General features: G+C 46.1%; 1 protein-coding gene across 2 annotated transcripts; it reads left to right on the top strand.

Moving 5' to 3' along the window:
* Positions 1-27,319, top strand: ptafr (platelet-activating factor receptor). Of its 2 annotated transcripts, XM_056296165.1 has the most exons (3): positions 1-53; positions 3,326-3,518; positions 24,937-27,319. In XM_056296165.1, the coding sequence occupies exon 3, from the start codon at positions 24,943-24,945 to the stop codon at positions 26,128-26,130; it is 1,188 nt and encodes a 395-aa protein (XP_056152140.1). In that variant the 5' UTR covers positions 1-53; positions 3,326-3,518; positions 24,937-24,942; the 3' UTR covers positions 26,131-27,319. The 2 variants fall into 2 exon arrangements, with proteins under 2 accessions (XP_056152140.1, XP_056152141.1); XM_056296166.1 differs by lacking the exon at positions 3,326-3,518 and having other exon boundaries at positions 35-53.

Here is a 27,319-nt window from a genome sequence, read left to right as displayed (position 1 = left end):
TTGGTTCCTACACCAGCCTTGCGGAGGAAGACAGGATAGCCGGCTTGTGGTTGGTAAGCGCACTAAACTTTCATTTGTTACAGGGACAAGTGTACTGGACGTGTATTTAGTTTGGTCCAGTGGTTTTGGGCATGTTGCATGGTGTACAATGACCTTTTCTTTTCTTTTTTTTTGCCGTTGTAAAATCGAATCAGATAAAGCTCAGATAAATTGGGACTTGCAGGTGTGTTTTTTTTTTGCATGTAAGCACAGAAAAATAGAAATAGTCCTGTAAGTGATCTCGCAGGTCAGCCTGAAGGGAAATAGAAATGCTTCCCATCCCTAATATGGAGAGAATGGCGAGCTGACATGGCCAGGAGATTTTGTTTCAGGGTGTACAATCAAGAACGGAGTCCAGAAAACACGAAAACTGTGCACTCCTCCATAACGCTACATCCTTTCTTTTTTCTTTTTTTTGGTTATGTTTACTTTTTGATTTATTTTGCCATTTGCCTATGTGCGTTTAAATTGATTTTATTTTTTCATGTTAGTTCTGTTCTGTGCAACCTGTCTTTTTGTTTTTCTGGGGGCGGGGGTATAAAAATGGAAAACATGCAAACTTTTGTATTTTGGTATTTCACATTGACGGTACGGGGGCACGTGGGCGGCACTGTGGCGCAGAGGTTAGCGCGGTCGCCTCACAGCAGGAAGGTCCTGGGTTAGAGCCCCGGGGTAGTCGTCCCGGGTCGTCCTCTGTGCGGAGTTTGCCTGTTCTCCCCGTGTCTGCGTGGGTTTCCTCCCGGTGCTCCGGTTTCCCCCCACAGTCCAAAGACATGTAGGTCAGGTGAATCGGCCATACTAAATTGTCCCTAGGTATGAATGTGTGTGTGTGTGTGTGTGTGTGTGTGGGCCCTGTGATGGACTGACGGCCTGTCCAGGGTGTCTCCTCGCCTGTCGCCCAATGACTGCTGGGATAGGCTCCAGCATCCTCGCGACCCTGAGAGCAGGATAAGCGGTTTGGATAATGGATGGATGAATGGACATTGAAGGTATTACAAAGCTGGTATGTTGTTGAAGAAAAGGGATAAAAAGAAGAAGAAGAATGGAGTCCAAATGAAAACTTCATTCCAGATAAAAACCAGAAAACCACCTTTTCTGTGTCTCATACACACCGGTGCTGCTCATATCCCTTGTTTGTTTCTGCTATGGCTGACCAGCCTCGCCCTCAGCGTAACACCGTGGTTTGTCTTAAACGTCTCCACGCATGATTTCAGTGAGTCAGGCTTGAACATGATCGTGCTCATCCAGTTAAAAGGCGTTAATCTCTCTGGACCAGGGGTGGGCAATCTTACCCAGAAAGGGTGCAGGTTTTTGTTCCAACCAAGCAGTTACACACCTGATCCCACTAATCAACCAGTAGAGTCTTTGCTGAGGAACTTGATTAGGAGACACGGGTGTGCAACTGCTTGGTTGGAACAAAGACCTGCACCCACACCGGTCCTTTCTGGGTAAGGTCGCCAACCCCTGCTCTGGACCATAGACAAGATCCGCGCGCAGAACGCGTGGCAAAACACGGCCAAGAAACAACGTGCGTACCTATAAAGCTTTAAATGATAAAACTTTAAGTATGAAACTTTAAATTAGGCACTGCTTAGAGTTTCCGGGGTGGAGCCATGTTTGCAGCTGGTTGCCATGAGAGATTGTGCTGTATCGGTGTTGTTTTGTGTGGCGAGTAAACGGAATCTTCTCGATCTCGCCGTCTCCTTATTCCTGCACTCCCACAACATCTTACAAATCTCTTTGCTCTCTCTCCACTCCTCTCTTCTCTTGTCTCTCCTCTATCATTGTTGTTTCTCCCTCTCTTCTGCTGCATGTCAAGTCTGTCTCTTTGCTCTCCATTCACTTTCTCTGTTGCTGTTCCTCTCCTCTCCTCTCTCCTAGTGTCGCTCCTCTCCTGTTCCATGTCTGTTAATGTCTTCCCTCCTTTCCTCTCCTCTCATGTTGCTGTCTATCTCTTCTGGACAGTGTCTCTCCTCTCCTCTCTCCTAGTGTCTCTCCTCTCCTGTTCCATGTCTGTTACTAATGTCTTTCCTCCTCTCCTCTCATGTTGCTGTCTATCTCTCCTGGACAGTCTCTCTCTCCTCTCCATTTTCTTTGGGGTCATCTTTGTCAATGCCTCTCCTCTCTTTTTGCTGTGCATGTATTTGTCTGTTTCTCTCCTCCCTCTATTTTGCCACTCCTCTCCTTGTATTCTATGTTGCTGTCTCTCTCCTCTCCTCTCTCCTAGTGTCTCTCCTCTCCTGTTCCATGTCTGTTACTAATGTCTTTCCTCCTCTCCTCTCATGTTGCTGTCTATCTCTGCTGGACAGTCTCTCTCCATCTCCTCATTCCTGCACTCCCACAACATCTTACAAATCTCTTTGCTCTCTCTCCACTCCTCTCTTCTCTTGTTTCTCCTCTTTCCTTTATCATTGTTGTTTCTCCCTCTCTTCTGCTGCATGTCAAGTCTGTCTCTTTCCTCTCCATTCACTTTCTCTGTTGCTGTTCCTCTCCTCTCCTCTCTCCTAGTGTTGCTCCTCTCCTGTTCCATGTCTGTTAATGTCTTCCCTCCTTTCCTCTCCTCTCATGTTGCTGTCTATCTCTTCTGGACAGTGCCTCTCCTCTCCTCTCTCCTAGTGTCTCTCCTCTCCTGTTCCATGTCTGTTACTAATGTCTTTCCTCCTCTCCTCTCCTCTCTCCTAGTGTCTCTCCTCTCCTGTTCCATGTCTGTTACTAATGTCTTTCCTCCTCTCCTCTCATGTTGCTGTCTATCTCTCCTGGACAGTCTCTCTCTCCTCTCCATTTTTTTGGGGTCATCTTTGTCAATGCCTCTCCTCTCTTTTTGCTGTGCATGTATTTGTCTGTTTCTCTCCTCCCTCTATTTTGCTCCTCCTCTCCTTGTCATCTCTGTTGCTGTCTCTCGCCTCTCCTCTCTCCTAGTGTCTCTCCTCTCATGTTCCATGTCTGTTAGTGTCTTTCCTCCTCTCCTGTCATGTTGCTGTCTATCTCTTCTGGACAGTCTCTCTCTCTCTCTCTCTCTCTCTTTGTCTCTCTCTCTCAATTCAATTCAATTCAATTCAATTCAATTCAATTCAATATGTGCTTTATTGTCATGACATACGTTCGTGTACATATTGCCAAAGCATGTAAAACAACAACAACACAACACAATCTCTCTCTCTCTCTCTCTCTCTCTCTCTCTCTCTCTCTCTCTCTCTCTCTCTCTCTCTCTCTCTCTCTCTCTCTCTCTCTCTCTCTCTCTCTCTCTCTCTCTCTCTCTCTCTCTCTCTCCTCTCCTCTCCTCTAGCCCTGTTGTAGTCACCAAGGAATTGTGTTGGGAAAATTAAGTGATTTGATGGCCTGTCGTGGTTCCTGAGCAAATGCTATTTCTGGCCCTCAGACATCCTACGCACACTCTCTAAGATTTCCTCAACTGGTTTTGTGGACTGAATGAAAAATCCTAGGTCACTGAACATCTCATCATCCTGACGTGCCCCAAGGTATTGTGGACCCTTCTGGGGTTGGGGATCACCCTGCTCTTCCTTGAGGGGTTCTGCATCCCCCTAACCGTCCCTGAGGGGTTCTGCATCCCCCTGACCTTCCCTGGGTTCTTGTGGGTCACCCTGACCTGCTTCCCTATCTGTAAACATATATGTAGCCGGGTGGTAAATCTGTTAAATATGTTAAATGATTTTCCACTTAAATTTAGTATAGTTTAACTGTTAATATATGTAATTGTTACACTGTCAAGCCATGTAAAATGTCATTTGATGTATTTAAATTGTGAAGCAGATTGTGAGTGTATTTTTATAGTTTTTGTTGTCATTGCATGTTTTGACCAGTAAGTGGCAGTGTTGCGGACTTTTATTGTAACTCCGTGCAAGTTATCCAAGTGCATCTTGGGTACTCTTTCTTTTTTACGTGTGAAGCACCTGGAGATTGCGGTGTGACGGTGCTCTGACTCCGTAGTAAGTAGGTGTAAATATCTTGTGAAATATACCTGTAACATTATTCCAAACAATATTGTATGTCGGTAATTTGACAAGATGGTTTGATTTAGACGCTACTGGAGTTGATGTTCGGTGATTTTGGGCGCGAGCCGTCGACCACTGTTCGCCATTGCATGCATGACAAGGTAATGTTGGCGTGCATAAAGCCACACCATGCCATTGTATTTGGGTAGTAAGGGAAATTTAAAGGTTTTATATGCATTTTAAAGGTACCTGACAGAGTGAGAAGTTGCGCAATCTTCAGGAAGTTCCACATGTCTTTGTTAAACCCTGTTTAACATACATAGTCCACTGCCGTATTTTGCACCGTATTTTGTATTGTAAACTACTAAGACACATTAGTCCCTAGTTAACGGGTCTGACCCTTTAGCCGAGCGGTTAGTGATGTCGCCTTGTGGTGCAATTCACCCCGTATCGAATCCCGCACCAGGCAAGTAAATAATCGGTTACATTGGTGGCAGCGGTGGGATCTGGAAGTTTGCAGATCCTCAGAAGTCTTTTCGGAGCGCGGGAATAACAATGCGCGAGGGCGCGCTTCCGGGGAGGGTGACGACTGTAAACTACTAACAAGACACATTAGTCCGTAGCCAACGGGTCTGACCCTTTAGCCGAGCAGTTAGTGATGTCGCCTTGTGGTGCAGTACACCTCGTGTCGAATCCCGCACCGGGCAAGAAAATAACCGGTTACAGCATTAATTATTTTCCTTTTAAAATCTTTTCTGTTAAACTTGCCACATCTGTGAACATTTATGAGCTGTTTGCTCGAAAGACACAGGAATTTATGCACTCAGTAAAACGATCTGCATTCGGAGGTTCAAACAATAAAATTAAAGCTACAAGAACCCCGGAAGTAATTGTGTCCTGTGTGGTATCTAATTCCACGGGCTACATATAGATAGATCTTAGTCAGTGGTGTAGTGGAGGTATACGCAGCTATCCAACACCATTAGTGCGTGCTAATTTTACAGTCAACAACAAAATCATACACAAAAATCTAATTTTTCCCTGTGATTGACAGCGGAAAACTTGATTTAGTATAGAAAACAAGCATTATATTGGCGAGAGATGGCCTACCAGCAGTGCATTCAACTGTTTCATTCATTGAAATACGCTTTGTATATTATGCCGTTTCTCCACTATACAGTACGGTACGGCATAGGATGGCACGCATTGTGTCACCTAACCCCTAACCCATCACGTGACAACACCAACACAGCACAATGGAAGAACAATGTAACGATCACGGATGAATAGGCTCGATAGCCTTTGGCTAACGGGTCGCACCCTTTAGTCGACTGGTTAACTTAGTCGCTTGCGGTGTGGGAGCCACGGGTTCGCGTCCCGGATGCGGCGTGCCGAGCTGCCCCCCCCCCGAATTCATTATTAAGGGGGGGCAGCCGCGGGAACCGCCATAGCCGGGATGCGAAGTGGGATGCGCGCGGATGTTGTCGCCCGTGGTGCGGGAGAGCCGGGTTCGCGTCTGGCTGTGGCGGTTCTCGCGGCTGCCCCCCCCCCCCCCAATTCGCTACATTGGTGTCAGAAATGGGATGGTGAGACCGTGAGGCCATCGGAAGCGCGTGCGCCCAGAGGCGTGAGGGCATAGGGAGCTGATATGCTGAAGCGCGGGGACGCGCTTCCCGAAGGAGAGGGGTAGTGTAACGTGCACGGATAAGCGGGAAATCCGAGCTCGCGTCCCGGCTGTGACAGTCCAGCCGAGCTGCCCCCCCCCCGAATTCGCTACATTAGTGTCAGAAGTGGGATGCGCGCGGACGCGCTTCCTGAAAGGGGGGGGGGTAGTGTAACATATACGAATAAGTAGACACGTTAGTCGGACCCTTTAGCGGACTAGTTAACGTTGTCACCCGTGGGGCGGAAGAGCCGAGTTCGCGTCCCGGCTGTGGCGGTTCCCGCGGCTGCCCCCCCCCCCCTAATTCGCTACAGTATGTTCAATCACAATACTTATTTGGGTAAGAAACGGATACATACCAGATATGAAATGTTCTCCGCAAATCTTAGCGTTTGATATTTCCTCTTCTGACCACGTCTTCCAGTCCTCCCGACGGATCGCATGAATCCACGCCTGTCTTCGTTTTTCGATTGGAGTTTTCCCTTCAGGCATGCGATAAAAACGCAGATGCTTGTTTTTACCATCTTCACGATTTGTAAAACCGACAGCGCAACAACTGCGAAGCATTTTGTTTCGTTTTAAATCAATTTCTCCGTGATGATCTCTTCGAAATGAATGCAGTGGCCCCCTTTTACTTAACAATCTGCGCACGCACATTTGGCGCATGTAAATAAGGGAACACGTTTATAAAATAGAATATAAACATAAAAAAGATAATGGCGTAGGTTTGGCTTAAAAACGGGACACATGGGTGGGGTGGAATGTGTGAGAGGGAGGTGAACCAGAGGTTATAATGACTAAACTACTGTAGCGATCTGACAGGGTCAACCATTAAAGCGTAACACATCACAGGCTCTTGGTTCCACTCTAAATGTTACTAAATAGCGTAGCGACCCTGTACTGCTGTTGGGAGCTCTGATTAACGGTGTCGGTCGATGGTGTTTTAAGCCCCCAACGTACTCTTCAAGGCAGCGCTGCATGGAAGGCACTCCCCGTCCCCTACAGATTCAGCCAATCACAGCACTGGCCCTAACCCTAACCAGTGCTGTGATTGGATGAAACTGTTGGGGGCGGGGAGTGTCTTCCATGCAGTGCTGCCTGGAAAAGTACGTTGGGGGCTTAAAACACCATCGAAGAACGGTGTCAGTCTATCGTCCCCCTGCTCTCTGCCATCTGCCAATCACGGGAATGCATGTTATGTCTGTCAGTGTGCGTGCCTGCGGGGGGTGGGGGGCTGGCCCGCTGGTTACTTATTAGGGGTCCAAGCAGCAACGGCTGTGGAACCCCTTAATTCCTAAGGATTATTATTATTATTATTATTATTGTTTCTGCAAGACGCTACAATAAGCACATTTACGTTTTGGATCATATCTCGGGCTCTGTATGGAATCTTTGAGAAATTATTTTTTCCTCTAATTCCGTGGAAGCTCCCGAACCTGACGCACTAATTCCCACCAATTTCCGCCGGCCCAAAATTTCCTGCCATTAAAAAAAAAAAACGAAAGTGAAAGTAAAATGAAGTAGTCTGAGGCTGACTAGATAATGGTGATAAAAAGTTGTCGAAAGAATTTTGATATGTCATTCCATTTCGAAGTAACATGTCAATCAAAATTCAAGGTGTGGCCCACAGTATATTGTATTATTTCTGTATTTTGTGTACCTAGTATAGACTATGTGTTTCCTTCGCATTCCTGTCCTTTCCTCTTCCCGGGGCTGGCATAGACGTTGGGTCACTCCTAGGCGCTGTGACCCTACCAATCTCATCTATCCCACTCTCTCCACCCATGTTGAGCAAGTGGTGACGGGAGGGCTCTGGAATTTCCAGTCTGCAGTGCCGAAAGCTGAGTTTATCTCAGGCTACGCATCCTTGCTCTCCCTCAACTTTCTTGCTCTATCTGAGACCTGGATCATGCCAGAAAACACTACCACATTTGCAGCTCTGTCTGATGTGTACTCTTTTTCCTCACACTCCCAGAGCTGGGAGGCGGGGTGGCGGTACTGGCCTGCTAATCTCCCTGAAATGGAAATACTCTCTTGTTTCCATTGCACAATTTTCTCTGCCCGCTTTTGAATTTCATGCTGTTACTGTCCCTTATCCAGTCAAACTCACCATCTTGCTGTGTACCGCCCACCAGTCCCCCTTGGTGAGTTTCTGGAGGAGCTTGACACGCTTGTCTCGCACTTCCCTGTTGATGACTCTGCACTTATCCTTCTCGGTGACTTCAACATCCACACTAACAAGCTGATCATCTTCTCTCTTTCCTCTCCTCCTTTGACCTTCACCTCTCACCCTCTCCTCCTACCCACAAGGCTGGCAACCAGCTGGACCTTATCTTTACTAGACACTGTCCTATTTCCAATCTCTCTGTTACTCCCCTCCAGCTCTCTGACCACTATTTCATGTCATACTCTCTCTCCCTCTCTTCACCCACCTCAGCCCCTTCCCCTACCCACATGGTTTCCACCCGTAGACACCTCCACTCTCTCTCCTCCACTGATCTTTCTTCCTCTGTTACCTCTATCCTCCCTACACCTGAATCTTTCTCTCTCCTACACCCTGACACTGCTACTGATCTTCTTCTTTCTACCCTCTCCTCTTCTCTGGACAATCTCTGTCCCCTCACCTCCAGACCTGCACGTCCAACTCCACCTGCCCCTTGGCTGACCGACTCATTACGTACTGACAGACGGAGCCTGAGAGTGGCAGAGCGCAAATGGAGAAAAGGCAAACTCCCAGATGACCTTCTCAACTTCCAATCTCTTCTTTCAACTTTCCCTCCTCCCTTTCTGCTGCTAAGGCTGCCTTCTATCACTCTAAAATCCTATCCTCTGCCTCTAATCCTAGGAAACTATTTGAAACCTTCTCTACACTTCTTCAACCCCCACCTCCTCCTCCTACTTCCTCCCTTCTCCCTGATGACTTCGCTAACTTCTTTGACAAGAAGGTAAACGACATCAGATCCTCCTTTTCTCACCACCCGGTTAGTGCTGCTTGCACTATCCCACCCTCTTTACCCTCCCTCACCTCTCCACGTCCCACCCTATCCCACCTCGCTCCCCTCTCCCCCGATGAGGTTCTAAACTTCATCACATCCAGTCGCCCCACCACATGCTCCCTTGACCCGGTCCCCTCCCCTCTTCTTCAGTCTATAGCACCTGAACTCCTCCCCTATCTAACCCACCTCATCAACACCTCCCTCCAGGCAGGATGTTTTCCATCTGCCTTCAAGACTGCTAGAGTCACCCCCCTTCTCAAGAAACCATCACTTAACCCCTCTGATGTCAAAAACTACAGACCAGTTTCTCTTCTACCCTTTCAATCGAAAAATTCCGAACGTGCTGTCTTTAACCAACTTTCTTTGTACCTCCACCAGAACAACCTCCTGGACCCCAAGCAGTCTGGGTTCAGGGTGGGTCACTCGACAGAGATGGCCCTCCTTGCAGTGACAGAATCGCTGCACTCTGCGAGAGCAAACTCTCTCTCCTCTGTTCTGATACTCCTGGACCTGTCAGGACCACCAGATCCTCCTCTCTACCCTCGAGGGGCTGGGTGTCACAGGCTCTGCACTCTCAATGTTTGCAACCTACCTGACGGGTCGCTCCTACCAGATGACATGGAGGGGATCTGTGTCGGAGCCTCGCAGACTGACTACAGGCGTTCCACAGGGTTGGGTTCTGGGTCCTCTCCTTTTCTCCCTGTACACCACATCCCTGGGTTCTGTTATTCGCTCGCATGACTTCTCTTACCATTTTTATGCTGATGACACCCAGCTGATCTTGTCCTTTCCTCCCTCTGACACACAAGTAGAGACATGCATTGCTGCGTACTTGACTGACATCTCGGAGTGGATGGCGACACACCACCTGAAGCTCAATCTGGACAAGACAGAGCTTATGTTCCTCCCGGGGAAAGGTTGCCCGCACCGAGACCTTGCCATCACCATTGACAACACCGTGGTGACGTCAACTCGGACTGTGAGGAATCTGGGTGTGATCCTGGATGACCAACTGTCGTTTGCTGCAAACGTTGCATCGGTTGCTCGCTCCTGCAGATTTCTCCTCTATAACATCAGGAGGATTCGCCCATTCCTCACCGACGAGATGGCACAGGTGCTCATCCAGGCTCTGGCCATCTCCCGGCTGGACTACGGCAACTCCCTCCTTGCCTGCGCCCTGGCGTCGGCCATCAGACCTCTGGAGCTTGTTCAGAAAGCTGCAGCTCGTCTGGTGTTCAACTGCCCTAAGTTCTCCCACACAACTCCCCTTCTCATGTCCCTACACTGGCTCCCAGTAGCTGCTCGCATCCAGTTTAAGACTCTGGTGCTAGCCTACAGGGCAGTGAAAGGAACAGCTCCTTCCTATCTCCAGGCCATGGTCAAGCCCTACACCCCCGCCTGACCACTTTGCTCTGCTGTCTCAGGACGCCTGGTTGCCCCATTGCTCGGAGGCCTTTGCTGCCGATCAACCTGGTCACGGCTCTTTCCTGTCCTGGCCCCACAGTGGTGGAATGAACTCCCCACTGATGTCAGTACAGTGGAGTCGCTGTCCATCTTTCGGCGCAGGTTGAAAACTCACCTCTTCAAGAACTACTACCCGGTTACTTGTTCTTAGCACTTATTGTATTCACTCTTTTAAAAAAAAATATCATCCTTGCACTTTTACTTTAGCACTGGTTTTGCTCTTAGATGGTTGTTTAGATGCACTTATGACCTCTGATGACTAGTAGTTCTCCTGATTTCCTACGTTAAATGCACTTATTGTAAGTTGCTTTGGATAAAAGCGTCGGCTAAATGACTGTAATGTAATAGTGATTCTATTGCCGATATCTAGTGATGTGATTGTCCAAACTTAACAAAACTTGTCACGCACAATCACAACATTCTTTGGAAGCACGCCACATTTTGTGAAATTTCGTCCATAGGGGGAGCTACAACTGACACATGTCAGTATCACAAAAACCGCTTGAACTAAAAATCTGAAATTTGGTATACTTATACTTGGACCCATTTGGCTACATTGCCTAAAGTGCCGATTGGCTAGATTACCAAAATGGCCGCCAAACAGCCAATCAAAATCCAGTAGCTAATATTTTCTAGTGTGAATGGCCGATCTTCATGAAATTTGACAGACTTATTCTTTGTGGCACATAGAAGCCATGTACCAAATATGAAACAGATCGGACACGTAGGGGCACTACAAGCTTTGACCCCGTCAATCGCCTATTACGGCTATATTTTTGGTTTTGTTGTTTTTCGTTAGAGAGAGACGACCTGTGAGTTGTTTAGACAATGGCGTTCTGTGTGGCGTGGCCGCGGCCGACGACAGCCGAGAATAAAGATAACGTTCGGCTATAACTTCTGTAAGTGTGATCTTTAATAGCGGTGAACGCTACATGTTACATTCTGAATGGCGTTGTTACATGGGAGCTAATCTCAGATTTCTGAACCTTTAGCCGAGCGGTTAGTGATGTCGCCTTGTGGTGCAGTACACCCCGTATCGAATCCCGCACCGGGCAAGAAAATAACCGGTTCCATTGGTGGCAGCGGTGGGATCCGGAAATGTGCAGATCTTCAGAAGTCTCTTCGGAGCGCGGAATGACAAAGCGCGAGGGCGCGCTTCCGGGGAGGGTGACGACTGTAAACTACTAATAAGACACGTTAGTCCCTGGCAAACGGGTCTGACCCTTTAGCCGAGCGGTTAGTGATGTCGCCTTGTGGTGCAGTACACCTCGTTTCGAATCCCGCACCGGGCAAGAAAATAACCTGTTACAATAGTGTACAATTATTACAAATTGGGAGGCATTAATGTTGGTACATGTAATGATCTGTGCCCTCTGGCCATGTTAACTTATAACATTAATAAAGCAAGGACGACTTCTCTCATGCTGGGTGTTTATTCACCGACCGGATTCCGACTGACGTTGTTACGTACATCACGTGACTTTGTTGTGGTGCTACGGAAAGCCGTAAGGGACATTAGCGAATCAAATATTACTAGCAAAAATGACATCTCCCTTTTTCTGAAAAGTGCTGCTTTCTCTGCAGGGATACAGACCACGTTGAGCACGTTTATAAGCAAATAATCTTAATAAGAAAGAATATGAAAGTAGAACTCTTATATAACTGGACTGCAACAAAGTAGTGCAAAACATTTCCTTCACTGTCTAAATGTGACACCGTAATAACATTTCTTCTTTTTTTTCCCATTTCATTACTGGTAACTGCAAACACAGCAGGTAGGTACACAAGGTAAGTGAACGCTGTAAACATTTCTTTTCAAAACATAGCAGGTAGGTACACAAGGTAAGTGAACGCTGTAAACATTTCTTTTCATCACAAGTAATGCATTAACATTTCAGGAACAGGTAAGTATGAACATTTCTTTTCCATCACTAGTAGTGCATGAACATTTCTGGAAGAGGTAAGTGTAACCAGGTTAAAATTAATGTTTTTATTTTATTTTGTTTGAGTATGAAATATCACCAAATCCTGTCTGTGTGCTGTTATTTGTGTTTACTACATTTTATTTTATGTCATTATTTACTTTTATGTATGTTTTCCAACGACCGTCATATACATGTACTGTCGCTTTAAGAGAGAGGTCTTGTGGGTACACGGAAGAGGGAACGCGGGAGAGGCCATTTTTGTTTTGTGGGAGGAGTCTCAAGCAGCGATAGAGCCGAGCCACGCGTGTTTCTTACCGTAGGACAGTTTTGCTGGTTGAGGAGAACGTAACCTTGAGTATCCCTGTAAGAAGATACTGCAAGCTGTGGGATAAAATACTTGTTTATCCTTTCTTACATCGGAGTCCCGTGGACGGTTTCTCCTTCTAACGCACACGAGTGAAGTCCGGGCAGTGGTTGAACTTAGACCCCCACGTCCGTAAGAAACACCGCTCCCGCTGGAGGACTGGACGTTTGTCGAAGGGTTTGAAACCAAAATAAATGGCAAGGTGAGCCAAATAGAGTCCTGTGTGCCCCCCTCCTTCCTTGATCATGATGATGATGATGATGATGAGAGACTGAGGGCCCCCCACAACACCTGGGATCCCACCGAAAATAGAACACAACGCAGAGCTAATGATGAGAGTGACGGGCGTGCAGCAGGCTGACCAGCAGAGAACAGCATAGGACTGCCCCCGTTACATAAGTGTGAACATTTCTTTTCCATCACTAGTAGTGCATTAACATTTCAGGAAGAGTACAGGTAGGTGTATAATTCTCTCTTTTTTTAACATTCATAAGTCAAGGACTTGTCTTGGTTTGATCGTGCGACCTGACCTCGTGGTGTAACCAGGCTGTGTGTCTGGTTGTCGCTGATTGTTCGTGTCTGGAGGTTCAGCATGCTCTTGCTGATGGGCTTGTGTGTTGTTGTTAGCGCTGGTAACAGTCTGCTGTGAAGTGTGTGTGTGTGTAGTGTGAGTGTTCACTCTGCTTTGTCGCAGGTGTTGACGGTTGCGTCGGTAGATCTGACCTTCTTTGGTTTGGATGTGGTAGCTCCTGTCTGTGTTCGCTGGTCTTTCCACAGTTGCAGGTCTCCAGGATCCATCCTCCTGCCGGAAGCGGATTGGTGTGCCTGCGGGCAGGTGGGGCAGAGGTTTGGCTGTTCGGTTGTAGTACGCCTGCTGGCGCTGTTGACATACCTCTCTCCTTTTGTGAACATCCTCCTGACTGGCAATCTGTGGCTGCAGGTGTTTTGCTGTTGATGGGAGAATGGACCGCAGCCTCCGACTCATCAGTAGCTGTGCTGGTGATTTCAGGTTGTTCACCGGTGTGTTGCAATACTCCAGTAAGCTCATGTAGGGGTCTTTGTTCTCAGCTTTGGCTTTGTCCAGGATGCGTTTGGCCGTCTGGACAGTCTTCTCGGAGAGGCTGTTGCTCTGTGGGTAGTGGGGGCTTGTGGTGGTGTGTGAGAAACCCCATGTCTGTGAGAAGTTGCGGAACTCACCAGAGCTGTAGCACGGACCGTTGTCGCTGATGATAGTCTCGGGGATTCCGTGTCGAGCCATTGCTGCTTTCAGCTTCATGATGACGGCAGATGAGGTGCAGCTGTAAAGGCTCTCTAGCTCGAAGAATCTGGAGTAGTAGTCTACAGTGACTATGAAGTCCTGTGAGTTCCATGTGAATAGGTCTGTGCCTATCACTCGGCACGGCCGCTCGGGTATGACGTGTGACATCATTGGTTCCTTTGCATTTGTGCTGCGCCGTTCTTGGCATATGCTGCAGTCTGCTACCGCATCCTCGATCTGTTTCCCCATGCCAGGCCAGAACAGTAAGTCTCTTGCTCGGCATTTGCTTTTTTCCACGCCGAGGTGGCCGGCATGGATGCACTGTATCATGTCCTTGCGAAGCTTTTGGGGGACAATGATTCTGTCACCTTTGAACAGGATACCATCCATTTCTGAGATTTCTGCTCTGTGGTTCCAGTATTCCTGGATGCTGGGCGGGCACTTTTTCTTTGTGTCTGGCCAGCCAGTGAGTGTGGCTCGTCTGAGTGCGGTGAGCTGTGGATCTTGCGCTGTTTCCTGCTTGATTTCTGTGAGTCTTGTGTCGCTCACAGGGATGTTGCTGAGGACTGTGTGCACTTGGGCCTCCATCCCTTCCTGTAGGTCACTGTCGTGTTCTATTGACTTGCGTGACAGTGTGTCGGCCACCGGTATGTCCTTACCGGGGCGGTGGATGATTTGGATGTCGTATTTTTGGAGCGCCAGGATCATCCGTTGCAGCCGGGGTGGTGCTGCTGCCAGTGGCTTTTTTAGTATTGCCTCCAGAGGCCTCCAGAGACACGCATATGTGACACTTGTCGGGGTTGAGCCTCACCCCTCGCTCCCTTGTGCGCTTCAGCATCGCTCTGAGACGCTGGTCATGTTCCTCTTTAGTCTTGCCAAACACTAGTATGTCGTCCACTATGGCCGTCACACCGTCCAGTCCTTCATATGTTTCATCCACGCATCTCTGGAACTCGTCTTGGGCGGACACGATTCCGAAGGGCAGTCTGGGGAAACGATACCTGCCAAACACTGTTAAATGTCGTCAACATTGAGGATTCAGTGCTCAGTTTGATGCCCCAATAGCCTGACCGCGCATCTAACACGCTAAAGTACTCAGCTCCAGCGAGCTTTGTGGTGGCGTCCTCCAGCGTTGGGAGGGGGTAGTGAGGTCGTTGTATCACGTTGTTAAGAACTCTGGGGTCTAAACACACTCTAAGTTTGCCTGTCTTTGGCTTCTCAACAACGACGAGTGCGTTCACCCATTCTGTGGGTTCTGTTACCTTACAGATTATACCGCCTTTCTCCATGCTGTCAAGCTCGTCCCTCAGTTTGCTGCGTAGGGCGATGGGGATTCTGCGTGGCGGGCAGACGACCGGCGTTGCATCTGGTGTGACGCGGAATGTGCACTCGCCTGGGAACTCTCCTATTCCCTGGAAAACATCTGCATACTCATCCATTATGCTCTGTGATGTGACATTGTTTTCCTCGCTCACAGCCATCACTATTTTTACCAAGTTTAGGTCACGGCATGTTTTCATTGCCATGACTGGTGGGGGGTTTGTGTCAATGACGTAAAAGTCCAGCATCATTGCATTGTCTCTGTACTTACATCTGAGTTTGCATGTGCCTTTCACGCTCAGCGCGCCTCCTCCATATTCAGTGAGTCTGTGTATTGCTGGTTTCAGTGTCACATTTTTGAACAGCGCCTGGAACAGGTTGGTGGGAATAGTATTGGCCTGTGCCCCAGTGTCTAGTTTGAACTTTACCTTCTGTGGAAGTGTGCCTATTCCAACCTCTACGTAGGCCTGCTCGTTGCTTTTCCCGTTATTCTCTATTGAGATGCAGTCTATGTACAGCTCTGTCTGTTCTCCCACAGCGGTGCTCTCCACTGTAATGTTGTCGAAGTACAGTTCTTCCTGTTCTCTGTCAGTGGTGTACTCTTCTGGGTTCTCTCCGACGGCATGTACTGTGCCGCGGTAGTACTTTGTCTGTCCCTGGGAGCTAGACTTGCATACTTTAGCAAAATGATTGAGCTTCTTGCATTTAATGCATTGTTTACCCTTAGCTGGGCAAGTGGCTTTAGCGCCGTGTAGCCCTCCACAATAGCTACACGCCCTAGCGGCGGTGCTAACGTTACCCTCCCTTTGTCTGAAGTTAGCGTTAGCTGCTTTGGGTGCGTTCGGTTTGTAAGTCTTTCTGCCTACTGCGTGCACCGTTTCATGCGTGCTGCCCTGGCCCATAGACTTTAGCTGTTGCTTTGCTAGCTCGTGTGAGCGGGCTACATCTATGGCTTTTTCTAGCGTTAGCTCAGCTCCCTGGCTAAGTAGCTTTTCTCTCACTCTGGGTGAGTTGGTGGCAAACACGATGCGGTCCCTGACCATCTCGTCGGTATTTGGGTAGCCACAGTCTTTGACTAGAAGCTTTAGCTCAGTTACAAATTGTTCGAAGATTCACTCTCTCCCTGCATCTTTTCATGAAATGTATATCTGGCATAAATCGGGTTTGCTTGGGGGGTGATGTACTCAGTGTACTTATCGTAGTACGTTTCTAGCTTCTTGGCTTGTTCTCTGCTGAGTGTCCAAGTGTTGTGCACATCGCGCCCTTTTCCCCCTATCCAGAGCAAGAGGTAGCTGCATTTCTCCTCTTCGTTCTTCCCGCGCAGGGGGCCCTTGAACATTAGCTCCGTTGTTTGTCGAAATCGTCTCCATGCTTCAGGTAAGTTCGCCGATTCCCAGTCCATCCGTGGAGCTGGAACGCCGTACGAATCCATATTGGGTATTTAAACTCCGCTACTCTGACACCATGTAATGATCTGTGCCCTCTGGCTATGTTAACTTATAACATCAATAAAGCAAGGACGACTTCTCTCGTGCTGGGTGTTTATTCACCGACCGGATTCGACTGACGTTGTTACGTACATCACGTGACTTTGTTGTGGCACTACGGAAAGCCGTAATGGACATTAGCGAATCAAATTTTACTAGCAAATATTACAGTGCACTTCAGACATTTTCATAACCTTGCAAGAACAGTTTAAACAACTTTCTTTACTCAAAGCTTGAAAAAAAATCACAGAATTAAATCTTGTAAATGTGCATTGGGAAAAAAAACCCACCTTCCTGATAATGACTTCCTCTTGCTGTAAAGTGTCATCATGTGTTCAAAGGTGGAAGGGAGTTCATCAAAATTAATCAAAGATTGCTGGGATCAGCCATCTTAAAGGGGATATTTAGGAAAGCACTTACACAGAGGACAGGATATTGTTATTTCACGTGTTTATTCAGACAGTCAAACCGGAACTACAAGCAGACACTAGACAGTACAGCGCATTAGCGACAGCCATTGTCAAATTACTGTATTACAACACTCCCACTAAATTTTACAAGGGCATTAAGGCACTTCACACTAAATTATATTACTAAGAGCCGTGCTCTCCTTCACAAATAATGTCAAGATAATAAATCTTTAAACTGAAAAAAAACTTGCAAGATTCCTTTTCTTACTCCTTTTACCTTGCTTACAGCTTTCTTACCATTTTCAACAGAAAAACAGTGCCTATTACAGTAAACAGAATTACATAGGGAAAAGCCCAATCTCTCTCCTAAGATATTCAAACTTCTGTTTAGTCAGTGGCTTGGTCAAGATATCTGCCTTCATGTCATTTGTTGGGCATTAGTACTCATCATTGCTTCTTTCAGTGTGCTTGGCATAATGATCAACATGATAGTGTAACTGTGTTGCCTATCTTGGCCAGGTCTCCCGTGAAAAAGAGGTTTGTAATCTCAAAGGGATCCTCCTGGTTAAATAAAGGTTAAATTAAAAAAAAACAGTCACTATATCTGCAAACTCATCATATTCACATCTCCTAGGAGCCCTTCTGATTCTGCCACCTTCTCTAGCAGCTTCATCGACAGTGACCTCGTCATCTGGTGTTCCACTCTCATCTGTGTTCATGGTTACCTCGTTCTCTGAGCAGGTCACTTCCACTTCCTGTTTCCAGTCGAAGTCTGATTCATTAAAGATGACATCACGACGAATTAGAATCCTCCTTTTCTCTTCATCAAACAGGCGATAGCCTTTGGCATTGTTTGCATATCCCATGAAACGAAGCTTCACAGCCTTCTTGTCCAGTTTTCTTCTCTTTATATCTGGGATATGTGCATAAGCAACACAGCCAAACACTCTCATGTGACTCATGTCCGGCTTTTTGCCACACCATCTCTCGTACGGTGTCTCTTGCTTCAGGACAGATGTGGGCAGCCTGTTCTGTATGTAAGCTGCGGTTGCTACAGCCTCTGCCCATTACATCTCTGGCAACTTAGCACGAGACAGCATACTTCTAGCTGCTTCAATTAATGTCCTATTTTTTCTTTCTGCGACACCATTTTGCTGTGGTGAGTGAGGTACAGTCATCTCATGGTGGATACCTTGAGTCTTCAAATATTCTTGAAACTCCTTTGATGTGTTGTCTGTTCTCATGACGTTCTGCCCACACTCATTGGAGAATGTTTTCTCAAATTCCCTGAATTTGCTAAGGACTTCACTCTTCTGTTTCAGAAGTATACCTTGCAGCATCTAGAGTAATCATCGATAAAAGTCACAAAATATTTTGCTCCACCTATAGATTCAGTCTGCATGGGACCACAGAAGTCACTATGGATGAGCTGCAACTTGCGTTTGGAACGGATTTCTCCAACTGGCTTGTATGGCTTTCTAGACAGCTTGCCTTCCATACATCCTTCACAGAAAGGAACCTCTTTCTCTGTAGAGAAGTCCACTCCGTTCACCAGATCTTTTAGTTCCTTCAGCTTGGTGGTGTGACCCAGGCGCTGGTGCCACAGGTTGGCTGCTACCGATGCACTTGATGCACCATGACAGACAGACGAACTTCCTTCAACGTCCAGCTTGTACAGCCCGTCAGATCTTTGTGTTCCCATTCCTTGAAGAGTTCAGCGAGACTTCTTGAACTGCACCGTATTTCCTTTTCTGGCAGCAGCTCCCACTGAGAATAGATTCCCAGATAGCTTTGGAACATACAGCACGCCATACATTGTGAAATTTTTTACATCACTTACTTTGAAAGTCATTCTCATTTTGACATTGCCAAGTCCTAGGGCGTCAATGACACTGCTGTCATCGAGTTTCACAGACTGTGCTTTTGAGAATTGCTGGTAGTTTTGAAGAATTTCTTTATCACATGTCATGTGCTTTGATGCTCCTGAATCAATCAACCATTCAACCTGTTGTGGCCTCTCAGTCGGGGTCGCCTCTTTAGCGACAAAGGCACTTTCAGACGAATCTTTTGCATCTTTACACATCATTCTTTTGGCCTTGTGGGTTTTCTTTTTCTTTTTCCAACTTGGACAGTCGCGCTTTATATGTCCCTCTTTCCCACATTTGTAACATCTCCACGTGCTTGGTCTTTCAGCTCCCACTGCCTTGGAGTTAGCCTGCATATCTCCACGAAATTGTGATGACATGGCTTTTTGAATCACGTCCTTGATAGTTTTCAACATATTATAATGCAACTTACTGTTAGACTGTCAAGATTTTTCTTCTGTGCGAAATAACTTGTTGCTGATTAGGCTATTTTTTCTGTAATTAATGGAAACGAAGGTTACATAACCATGGTTTTATGAACTAAGACATTGTTGAGTCACATACTAATGGGATAGCCTATCCTTTGATCCTCGACCTATCCTAGCACCAGGTGGAATGATATTCCATTAGTATGTGACTAGCATGGTTCCATTATGAAATAGAACTTCTGTTTCATAGACCTGCTCCTGATAACAGCCTTCCATTATGTACATTATCATTTTGCGGTCTGCAGTTATATTCCATCATCATTGCACCTCAATTAGCTAATTTACTTAATTAGCAAGACTTGTTGTTTTGGGTGCTGTTTTGATTATTTGCTCTGAGTTATTTGAGTTTGCTATAAGTTATGTTAATAAAATAAACTTATCCTGTTCCATCAACTATTTCCCCAGGAGCGCTGTTGAAGGAACAGCAGCAACAACACCTGCCCCTGATACTGCCCAAAGTGCTTCCTCAGCTGATGGCAGTTCAGCAGGCGAGTTGTCAACAAAGGGTCATTTCCCCCAGATTAATATGGACAAGCCTATGAGATATTTTTATTGTTGATACTGTAGCGAATTAAGGGGGCAGCCCGGGACCGCCATAGCCGGGACGCGAACCCGTGTCTCCCACACCGTAAGCGACAGCGTTAACCAGTGGACAAAAGGGTCCAACCCTTTAGTCAAGCGGTTAGCGATGTCTCCCGCGCTGTGGGAGATACGGGTTCACGTCCCGGCTGCGGCAGTTCCTGTGGTTGCCCCCCGAATTTGCTACATTGGTGTCAGAAGTGGGATACGCGCTTTCTCGAAGGGGGGGTAGTGTAACGTACATGGGTAAGTAGACACGTTGGCTAACGGGTCGGACCCTTTAGTCCACTGGTTAACGTTGTCTCCCGCGGTGCGGGAGATACGGGTTCACGTCCCGGCTGCGGCAGTTCCTGTGGTTGCCCGCCGAATTCGCTACATTGGTGTCAGAAGTGGGATACGCGCTATCTGACTATTAAAACACACCTGATATGCCTACTTGGTTGGAAACATATTTCCAACCAAGGGCTTTCTTCCCGATATCTCTATACAATCATAAACTTGTGTTGTGCAATTCAGGAAATTCTGACACACACAATATTAACTTTGCCGCCTCCTATGCCTGGTTGGCTGCCTTGCTTCTATTGGCCGTGTGGGTATTCGTCGCAGTGCGCAGCACAAAGCTGTACCTACCTGACTGACTTTTTCAGTAAGCATTTACTCATTAATGCGAGCATTTACACATTAAACCAATGAAATACAAGATCATTGATTTGACAGGTACATCAGCCAATAACGTGCAAAATAATAATATTGATGTTGAAAATAACTGTAATTGTAAATACGTACTTTCAGAGTGGCCGCACACACCATTAGCCAATAAAAACGCAGACTTCTTTCACAGTAGCCAATAAGACACAGTATAACAAAGTGCACTCTGAGAGGGAATTTACGAGCGTGCTTGATTTTTATTCAATACCATCAAAAGGAGGACAAATAGGCGTCCGTCCAGACGTTGCGCCGAATGCCGGACAGGGAGCTGAGAAACCAGACTGTCTGTAAAAGGGGGACACATGGCTGTGTAGGATTTACAATAACCAGCAGTTAGGGAAGGCTTAGCTTTCTTTAGCCTACATTATCCACCGTCCCTGACAAAGGTTATTATTTTTTGTTCATCCAGTGTTCCTCCAGGTCTCCTGTGCCGAGATCAGCAGTGAACGATTTGCTGATTTGCGAAACAAGCTCGACTTCTTGTTTATTTTCAAGTCTCATACCTGAATACATAATGTTTTCACCATCGCTGCCCAATCTAAGTCAACCGTAGATGTGAGTCATGCTTGCGCACCATTGACTTAGATCGGGTAGCGACAGAGAGCAGTGTAAAGAGTGAATGAAGAGAGGGAGCGGCTGTAATAATAATGGATTACATTTAAGATATACAAAACGAAAATGAGATGAAGTAACAATAGCTCTATCTAGTAGTATTGGCATGACAGCACCTTTATTATGTCCTTTTTACATATATATTTTATACTCATATGTGTCACTTATTTTATATTGTAGAGAATTCAGGGGGCAGTTCGAGAACCGCCACAGCCGGGACGCGAACCCATATCTCCCACCCCGCAAGCCACAATGTTAACCAGTTGACTAAAGGGTCCGACCCATTAGCCAAGGGCTAGCGTGTCTACTTATCCATGCACCTTACAGTATTTTAAGCTTGTGCAGCACTTTGCTTCAACTGTGGTTGTTTTAAATGTGCTATATAAATAAACTTGACTTGACTTTATCACATCAGGTGTGCCGTCAATGACATAGGCAAAGCCTGAAAGTCTGCTATAATGATTTATATGTAAATAATAGTCTCACAATCGGTTGTGCAGCTTTTACTCTGTCTCATCATGTTACAACTCACTTTACGACAGCAGTCAACCATCAGTCAGTCCAGCCTCTACGACAGCTACTGTTATCAGTACATCTGCTATTGCATTTTTGTACGTACTGTTGGACATTAAATCTTGAAGTTGAATCCTTCACATTTTGCAAGCAATTTGGCTTTGAAAGCCCCCTCCCTAACCCTGTGTATAGGATACTAAAGGGTTGTGCATTTCTATCAGCACTGTGTAAAATGACACAACACCAGTGCTTCTGTGAGAGAGAGAGGTCTTTTACACGACATGTGGGTCAGTCATAGTCTTTTTTTTCTTTTTTCTTTTTTTTTTTACCACATATAGTGTGAAATGATAAGCTAGCTGGAAATTTTGACACTGCTTACACAACGTTGTCGTCTTAGAACTTTACTTAAATTCCTTAAATTCTTTAGATGTGCACAGTCATGGTCTTACCAAACTTTTGAGCGACAGATTCATGTATGAACGAACGAACGAATGATGATTTAATAAGCCGGATATAACATACAGATAAGCCATTGCCAATAATCTGAAGTGATCAACAAATTCACACATCAAACTCAGCGAACAGACCTCTGTATGCTCAGATTATTTGTTACATGTTTGAAAAGGAGTAGGAGGAAGTACACACATTTCTTTTCCTACTCCTTCTCACCTACTCTTACATTAATTCAGCTACTATACATTTCAAACTCAATTCCCGCTGTACTGTATAGCTCAAATTCAATGCAAGTTGTGCTGCACAATACAAACTCAACTACTGTGAACAACAGGAGGGAAAAAAAGAGAGAAAAAAACCCACATGAGAGAACGAGAGAATGAGAAAAACGAAAACTAAAAACACGTCCCAATGTCACGTACCAAGAATAAACAGATCTCAATGCTACGTACAACCCAAATATCCACTCAGTGTCATAGAAAGAAAAATGAAGGAAAAAAAAAGTAATAAGAAATGTTTAAGGATAAATAAAACATAGACACAACTCCTCGTCATCCCTATATCTCTCGATAATCAGTCCTGTGTACTTCTTCTTGAACTGCGTAATGTTTGTAGACTTTGCTTGAGTTCCATGTTCGGACTGTTCCACAGTTTTCACCTACATATTGAAATGCCAGGGTGGCACGGTGGCCTCACAGCAAGAAGGTCCTGGGTTCAAGCTCCAGGTAGTCCAACCTTGGTGGGTCGTCCTCTGTGTGGAGTTTGCATGTTCTCCCCGTGTCTGCGTGGGTTTCTTCCTGGGGGCTCCGGTTTCCCCCCACAGTCCAAAGACATGTAGGTCAGGTGAATTGGCCATACTAAATTGTCCCTAGGTATGAATGTTTGTGTGTGCGTGTGGGCCCTGTGATGGCCTGGCGGCCTGTCCAGGGTGCCCCCCCCCCGCCGCCGCCCAGTGACTGCTGGGATAGGCTCCAGCATCCCTGAGAGCAGGATAACTAATGGAAATGCCCATGCTCTTCAAAGTTGTTTGAACACATAGTTTTGTGAAGTTTGATTTCCCTCTCAAATTATATGCCCCTTCTCTATCTGAGAATATTTTTGTATATTATTCGGTAGTAGATTATTTCTTGCTTTGAACATTATTTGTGCTGTGTTAAAACTTCTGCTAAATCACTGAACTTCAAGGCACTTGACTTTAAAAATGGCTTTTTTGGTGTGTTCACGATACCCTACATTATTAACTATTCTTATGGCTCTTTCTTGTAGTATACATAATGGTTGTAAGTTGGTTTTGTATGCATTACCCCATACCTCCACACAGTGGTTCAGATATGGTCAAATAAATGAACAATACAGAGTGCAGTGATTCATGATCCAGACTGTCCTAATACCTAAGATCACGTGAGTGGAATCAAGTTTATTTGGATCAACCTAAATCCTAATTGTAGCCTCAGAGGGCTCTACATAGACAGTGGGAGACACAGGTAGATACAGTAAACCACAATGGTTGGGAGAAAAATGGGAGAAAGCCCAGGAACAGCATTGGAGCAGGGATCCTTCTGTGAGGATGGACAGGCGAGCGAGACAACACAGTGGCGTGTAGGAATAGGTGATTGTTGACGGTTCACATAACAGGTAACAAATTCTCAAGTGAGACTGTCATGTGAGCTTTCCTCTAAACTGTAGCAAGTGTCTGATTTCCTTTTGATTGAAGACTAAATACTTTCCAGATTGCATTAGGCTTCCCACCAGCAGACATGGCCGACTGCGTCCGTAGCAGTGACGTGCGGTGAGCCATTGGCTGGGTAGGTAGTGGGCGTTCACAAATCCAAATTACATCCTTTTGTGCTCTAATGTTTTGTTTGTGAATGCGAAAAAGAAGAACGAGTAATGAGTGGTGGGGTTGGATGAGTCAAAACTCACTCCTGTGATCAACACCCTGGCGCAGTTTACCACATGAACTGAATTTTGCACTCTGCCACACTTGCAGGGCTGGGAATTTATTTTGAAGAGTGTTTAATTGGTGTTCCTCGGTATTACAGTTTTGAGCCATCATCAGACACCCTTTGACACACAAAAACAACCGGGCTTAGAAAGGAGTGATTTTGTGTGTGTGTGTGTGTGTGTGTGTGTGTGTGTGTGTGTGTGTGTGTGGATCCCCCCCCTTTTTCCTCCCCAATTGTACCCAGCCAATTACCCCACTCTTCCGAGCCATCCCAGTCACTGCTCCAACCCCCTCTGCCAATCCAGGGAGGGCTGCAGACTACCACATGCCTCCCCCGATACATGTGGAGTCGCCAGCCGCTTCTTTTCACCTGACAGTGAGGGGTTTCGCCAGGGGGTCGTAGCGCGTGGGAGGATCATGTTACTCGGACCGATTATCACGCACATAAACATGGTCATAGAGGTCCATGTTTATGTGCGTGATAATCACTAGTTGTATTGATTCTGATGGCTGCAGGTTCCTCCGTTGTATCTCCTATTAGGATGACGCGTTGTTACAGATAAAGCTGTTGCCTCCGGCAGACACCATTACAATGCTCTTTACAGCTGCCAGATCGTTACTTGTGGCATGTTTATGGCAGCGTTGGCATCATGGAGGATGCAGTTCTTGTTCAGAAGATTGCATCTTGGGATGAAGTTTATCTATTATAGCTAATACTAAAGCTAAAAAAAAAAATTATATACCATTTTTGATAATCATTGGAATGAGTTTGTCCTAGAAATTACTGCCCACTTCAGGACAGAGCCACCAGAGTGCTTTGATGTGACAGGACATTTTGACACTATTCTTTTTCTTTTTTTGTTTACTGTTTATGATGTGCTTTACCTCCCACAGACAATAATGCTGGATTTACGTGAAAACCAGTCCTTTGAGGCCACAGAAGTATTGCTTGGATCCCTGGGTGAAACAGGAGATCCCACAGCTTCCAGCAACAGCAGCTTTCTGGATTCTGAATTTCGTTACAGACTCTTCTCCATTTCCTACAGCGTCATCTTTATCCTTGGTTTCTTTTTAAACTGCTATGTCCTGTTTGTCCTCCGCCGTCTCCGTGAGGCCAGAAGCTTGGGCGAGATCCGTATCTACATGACAAGTTTGACCATAGCGGACTTCCTATTCGTCTGTGTTCTTCCCTTCTGGATTGACTACTACTCTCGCCATGGTGACTGGATCTACCACGACTTCCTGTGCCGAGTGACCGGCTCGATGTTCTTCATCAACACCTACTGTTCCATCCTCTTCCTCGGAGCCATCAGTATTAACCGCTACTGGGCTGTCACACGGCCACTAGATGCAGCCTCTTCAGACCACAGGTGCCGTGGGATTGTCGTGACTGCAACCATCTGGCTGCTGACATTGGGGGCATCGGTGCCTTTCCTGTTGAATCCGGGGATCAATAAGGATGAGATGAATGTAACGCGCTGTTTTGAGGGGTACCAGAGGAAAAGCGACGGGAGTAAGAAGGCCGTGGCAGCCACACATTTCACTATAATTGGATTGTTTTTCATAGTCTTCTTCATCATAGTGGTTTTTAACCTCCTCATTGCTCGCGCCTTGCTAGCTCAGTCTCCAGCTCAGCCAGTAATCAGGTCGTCAACAATTCTATCCAGTGAACGCAAAAAGAGCAGGGCTTTCTCCTCCACTAGACCCAGAGGTGTGAAACGGAGGGCTCTCCAAATGCTGTGCGCTGTGGTGGGAGTGTTTGTCGTGTGCTTCGTTCCTCACCACATCATTCAAGGCCCCTGGACCTTGGCAGTGCTAAAGATCAAGGAGGGCTGGGGCAGCACGACATGGAGCCAGGAGACTCACCAGGCCCTCAGTGATGCCCATCAGATCACACTTGTTCTCATGGGAGTCAACTGTATCCTCGATCCTGTGGTTTACTTCTTTGCCACGAGGAAATTTAGGATGTTCCTTTTGGCCCACATTAGAAAGATTATGAAGCAGGACTCTTGCTCAAACACAGGGACTGCTCAGATATCCATGGAGAGCAAGGGCCAAAGTCAGAAGTTGGCCAGTGGACACCAATAGAGCCAGAAAGAAGCAAAGCGGTCGAACAGAGCAGGATGTATAGAGAGTCTAACCGTCTTTTCTCTTGTATGTGAAAGAGATTCCTCTGTTCTCTCATTTTGGCAGTTTTTGAAGGTTACAACATGTACTTTACACTGGGAAACATTTGGAGGGTATAGCAACAGAGGTAAATCCATGACCGTAAAATGCTTAATATTGCTTAATCACCCTGGCCATTATATTGAATTTATTATCTGAAAATATATCTGAAAAGTCTCAGGATATTTAAGTGCTTTAAAAATGTTGGTTTCTGTCATATTAGTGCAAGCTATTTGTTATTTGTCATTTACAGCTGAGCTCTGGAGAGCTTCACTGTGTTTATGTGAACTAAGCTGTACATAGTTACCTCCCAAACATCTTGCTAGACTGTATTGTTGAAAAATGGGAGTGGTATGAATTGCACCAGTTTATTACATCAGAAAAATGTTCCACTGAAAGCAGAAGTTTCTATTGCAGAAGTACTGAACTGAACACTTTTGCAGCATTGGCAAAACAGGAACACAAATTATTGTATCACACATCGGAATCAGCTGATGAGAAATCTGCACCACCTGTTGCCCATTCCAGTACTACAGGTATCATCCTGTACAAGGTAATCCACTGTGTAGTCAGTGGCATACACAGGTTTACAGACGATATTTTTCTGTTCAGACGTTGCATTGGAAATGGTTTTGCCAGGGTGTGTTTTAACCACTGTTGGGGAGCTAGTGTCAGCAGTTAATGTTTGGTCATATGTTTCCTCAGACATTGTGACATTGCTTCTCAAGTACATAATCAGTTTTATCATTCTCAAACACATGACCCAGTGTTGGTGCTGGGAATGAAATATTTAAAAGTACAAAGACAAAATCAAAAAGGGTCGAAAGAGTAAATATTTCAGCTTGTGGTATCATCAATGCTTTATAGTAGGAGATGTTGTACGACATCTCATGTTATGAACGAGCTATCTACTTCTCATCTCTTCTTCTCTCCACTTCTCTTCTTTCTCTCATCTTCTCTTCTCTTCTTACCTGAGGTTGTATAGCATTGTGATTTTTGTTTTTTGTACAGTGTATTGTAATTGAGCTAATCTACGATGGACCTGACCTGCTATCATGGGCCTGTTACCTTACCGACGTATTTGCTTTGATTAAACTGTATGCCTTTTACA

Source organism: Lampris incognitus, chromosome 16 (assembly GCF_029633865.1).
Source record: "Lampris incognitus isolate fLamInc1 chromosome 16, fLamInc1.hap2, whole genome shotgun sequence".
NCBI classification, from domain to species: Eukaryota; Metazoa; Chordata; class Actinopteri; order Lampriformes; family Lampridae; genus Lampris; species Lampris incognitus.
This window is presented reverse-complemented; position numbering and strand designations above follow the sequence as displayed.

Coding starts and splice junctions, on each gene's coding strand:
- ptafr (XM_056296165.1), top strand. CDS start 24,943: ATGCTGGATTTACGTGAAAACCAGTCCTTTGAGGCCACAGAAGTATTG.